Source organism: Myotis lucifugus, unplaced genomic scaffold (genome assembly GCF_000147115.1).
Source record: "Myotis lucifugus unplaced genomic scaffold, Myoluc2.0 scaffold_138, whole genome shotgun sequence".
Taxonomy (NCBI): domain Eukaryota; kingdom Metazoa; phylum Chordata; class Mammalia; order Chiroptera; family Vespertilionidae; genus Myotis; species Myotis lucifugus.
Genome location: NW_005871186.1, coordinates 2,596,357 through 2,600,755, shown reverse-complemented (window position 1 = coordinate 2,600,755; position 4,399 = coordinate 2,596,357). Strand labels below are relative to the sequence as shown.

Here is a 4,399-nt window from a genome sequence, read left to right as displayed (position 1 = left end):
TTTCTCCCCACTCACACATATGACCAAATCTTTCTCATCTCTGGTATTTTGCACATTTTAGAAACACTCATTTAGCTTTACCTATGACATGTTTCCAAACTGGACTTTCATGCCACTTTATTATCTGAAAATACATATTTGTTCTCAGTATCTGGGACTGACTCATCAAGACAATGGCCATCTAAATTAGAAATTATAACTTAAAAAATCAATATATGATTTTAAAATTAATTTTAGAGAGAGGAAGGGCGAGGGAGAGAAAAAGAGAAACACCGATGAGAGAGAGAAACATTGATCAGCTGCCTGCAGCACAATCCCTACTGGGGATCAAACATGTGCCCTGACCTGGAATTGAACCAGTGAACGCTCAGTGCATGGGGAAATGCTCAACCAACTGAGCTATATCAGCCAGGACACATCTCTTTTTATTTTTATATAGTTATATCTCTGTTATATTATTTACACATATTATTAACAAAAATAATATTTAAAAGTGTTCAGCAAAAATTTAACTCAATAGACTTGGATATACTTGCCCTAGAGTTGGCATATTAAATTGAGGACAAGGTAAGGCTCATTGCTTTACTTAGTGCATTTCTGTAGATAGCAACCAGCTCTATGCAAGTGAAAAAAACAGATGAATATTTGAGGTGAAGAATGTAATTACTAGGTATATCAGAGCCAATACATGAAGAACATATGGGATAACAATGGAATTTGACTCAAATGCTGGTGATGGGCACCATAGATCCAAATATAGGCTCACCAAACAGGGTGAGTTACCTGGGAAAACAGTAAATTAGTTGGGAACTTGACATATATGCTTAGCACTGTACATATGTTATATTGTATACTACTCAGCAATAAATAGGCAGGGCAAGATTATGTTCTAAATAGCAGAGGTTGGTTTCCATTGACATGCCTTTCCCTAATTGCTCCTACAAACAAGCTGTTAGCTTTTCTATGTTTCTATGTAAGCAGAACAATGAGTTAAAGTTATGCTCTCCTGTGAGGCCGAGAGAATAAGCGAATTATTCCCCTCTGGATCTGCTTAGTCTTAATGCTATAGATGACAGGGTTCATAAAAGGGGGGAAAAGAAAGTAAATGTAGCTCATTGTGATGTGGACCACGTGAGGAGCATGTTTTCCAAACCTGTGGATAAATGTTAGACCAACTACAGTGACATAGAAGACCAGGATACAGCAGATGTGGGAGACACATGTGTTGAGGGCCTTGGCCCTTTCTTCTCCAGAAGCAATGCCCGTGACAGTCTTGAGAATAAAAACGTAAGAAAAAGAGATAATGAAAAAGTCCAACAAGACCATTGCAAATACAACCACGACTGGATAGAGACGATTGAAGGTGATGTCAGCACAGGCTAACTTGATGACATCTTGGTGTAGACAGAAAGCATGGGAGAGTACATGGGATCGACAATAGGGAAACCAGTGAAGGCGAATAATTATTGGCATAATTGACAGACTGGCCCTTGTTAATACCCCCACCCCAATCTTCATTACTCTAGCGTTTGTAAGGATGGAAGTATATCTCAGGGGGTTGCGGATGGCAATGAAACGGTCATAGGCCATGGCAAGCAAAACACCAGACTCCACAATAGAAAGTGTATGGATAAGGTAGGCCTGAGAGAAGCAGGCCCCATGGCCAATCTTTCTGTGATTCAACCACAGGACTCCCAGAACTGTGGGCATTGTGGTCAATGTCACTCCGAGGTCTGTAGCTGCCAGCATAGCTAAGAAATAGTACATGGGCTCATGAAGGTTATGATCATCCCTGATGAGAAAGAGAAGGGTGCCATTACCAAGAAGTATGGAGATGTAAACCACCAATAATGGGATGGAGATCCAGTGATGTGCCTTCTCCATGCCTGGGAAGCCGGTAAGCAGAAATGAGGAAGTAGTGGTATTGAGCCACATTGCAGGCCTTGAGAGACGAAAATAAGTCCTTTAGATAATGCAATAGAAGCTCCAGTTCTTTAGAAGTTTGCCCCTGGAATGTGCTACCTGTTTATAACATATTTATTAGTCTTGTCTTCCAGGGATATCAAGGACGGCAATTTAGTCATCCCCTAGAGGCTTTTAGGCATTGGAAAATAGAATGTATAAAAAAAAATTCTACAAATTATTGAGGATTGCCTATATGTAAGGTTATTGAACAATATGCCAGGGATATGGCAATGTATGCAGAACAGACCTGGTTTATATCCTTACAAATTACATAACCTAGAAAATAAAGACAAAATGAAAGAAGAAATCACTATATTTGAAGAGTGTCATAATCATGTTGCAACTTACAGGGTGTTTTTTATGGTGCCCCTCATCTTGACTGGTGGTATCAGGGAGGATATGAAGGTTTTCCAGAATGCATGAAACCTAAAAGATCAGTAGAAAGTTGGTCCTGAGCAGTGTTGAAAGCGCAAGTACATACATCCTAGGGCAAAACTAATAAACAATAAATAAGCAAGTAAATGAAATAGACTCATTGTTTTGAGGGAATGGCTAAGGCTAAATATATCTGGGGGCAATATTCAGTTGACGAAGTTCTAGAGACTTTGGGAGACAGTAGAAATGATACATTTTAATTATATGTGTGTATTTTCAAAATACATAGACCTCAAAATCCATGTTGCCTAGCAGCAAAATACTTCAGTTGTTATTGTACTGTGTTTCAAAGAATTCAAAATTCTGTAACATAGATACAAAAGTAAGTAAGGTGGATTTTATGATAAGCATTTGTGAGCACTATTTATTAAGAGTACAAGACAAATTACTGGTGGCATGTCACCTATTTGCAGATACAAAGATAGAAATTAGTTATTTAAGCAGGTTTGAGGAAAATGTTTATTTAAATTATGGAGTATGGTGAGATTTAACAAAAGTGAGAAGACTCTGTGACATTCAAATTTTAAGGTATCCTCTGGGGCAGACAGCCAATCTCTGAGTAAAAAGAACATGAATTGGTGCCTCTGGCATCAGCTGTAGAAAAATGGAGCCACCTTCTATTATGGTTAGTATGGACTGAAAAGAAACATCTTGGTGTACATTGAATGCATGACTCCTGAACCCCTTCTTGTCCATGGAAAAATGTCTGCAAGATTAACGGGCTTTTACTTCAGAATACTCTGGCTGAAGTTCTAGTTCTACTACTGTGTAACAATAATGATATTAAGAAAGTCACTCAAACTTAAGCTTTGGTTTCATTATCTTGAAATGGTACTAGCAATTTCTGCCCAGTCATGCTCTTGACACAGGGTGTGAGGATGGAATAGAATTGCAAATGGGGAAGTGCTTTGGGAAGAATGCTATTCTTCACTTTTGAAATTTGATTGTTATTACTTGGAAGAGCCTCCCCACTCCCTATCTAGTGGGTATGTAGCAGGATTAGTCATTGATCCTGAGATGTGTCAAATTTATTAAGAAGCCTGGGGAACAGATATAAGATAATGGAGTTTTGAGGAGGCTAGATTTGACTGTAAATAAAAGTATTAAACTAGAAACCATCAGAACACCGGATAAAAGATGATATGTTTGAGCAGAAATGGAAAGGGGAGAAGGAGAATGGTGAGTGTAGGAACTTCTGATGGTAGCTACTGATGTCATCAAGAGTGGAGCACTGGGCCTGGAGCAGATTGAGGGTAAAACCACACTCTGTTAACAGGGGTATACTTAATGGTGAAAAACTGAACATTTGTATTTGATTTACTGGGAATTGTCTTTGTGGTACATGAGATTATTTGTGAGTTTTGGAGGGTTAAATATTCTAGGCTTTTCTTTTTCCCTGAAACCATTCATCATTCCCAGTCTCTTTCTTAGAGTGGACTTGGTTTTTCATTGATGAGAAGCTAATCAAACTCTCAAACATAAATTGTGGGCCCATGCAGATACAGCTGCTTAGACTTTCCTTTCAGGTGTTCCCTCCCCTTCCCCTCAGGCTCTTTCCTTCACTTTTTCTGACACTTCCTTTCCTATCTCAAATACTTAATTCTTCTCTCCCTGGTCTGTTCCTTTGTTTTATCTCCTAACTTTTATCCCTATCATTCCTTTTTGTATAGTTCAAATTTATAATCCATTCTCGTGTTTATTCTATCTGCAGGGCTTTCCATGGCTTCATTCTCAATATTTAACTCTTCACACAATGCCTAGCTCAATATTTGTGTTCATTTTTAGTCACTGAATGGTTGTTTCACCTACACAAACAAATTGATTTTTGAGCCTCTTAAGGGCCTGAATTTGAGCAGTTCCAGGAAGTATTATTGAATGCCCATTGTGCTCTGTGTGTTTTTCCAAGTGCTAAAGATACACAGCTATGCAAATCTCCATTCCTGATCTAAAGGCCCATGTAGCCCAGGCTCCATCCAAGGTTAATTTTGACTTGGCTTAT

At 38.6% G+C, this 4,399-nt stretch overlaps 1 protein-coding gene across 1 annotated transcript; it reads right to left on the bottom strand.

The window, feature by feature from the left end:
- Window positions 1-996: 996 nt before the first annotated feature.
- Window positions 997-1,935, bottom strand: LOC102432854 (olfactory receptor 51B6). Its single transcript, XM_006094545.1, has one exon. The coding sequence runs from the start codon at window positions 1,933-1,935 to the stop codon at window positions 997-999; it is 939 nt and encodes a 312-aa protein (XP_006094607.1).
- Window positions 1,936-4,399: the final 2,464 nt, after the last annotated feature.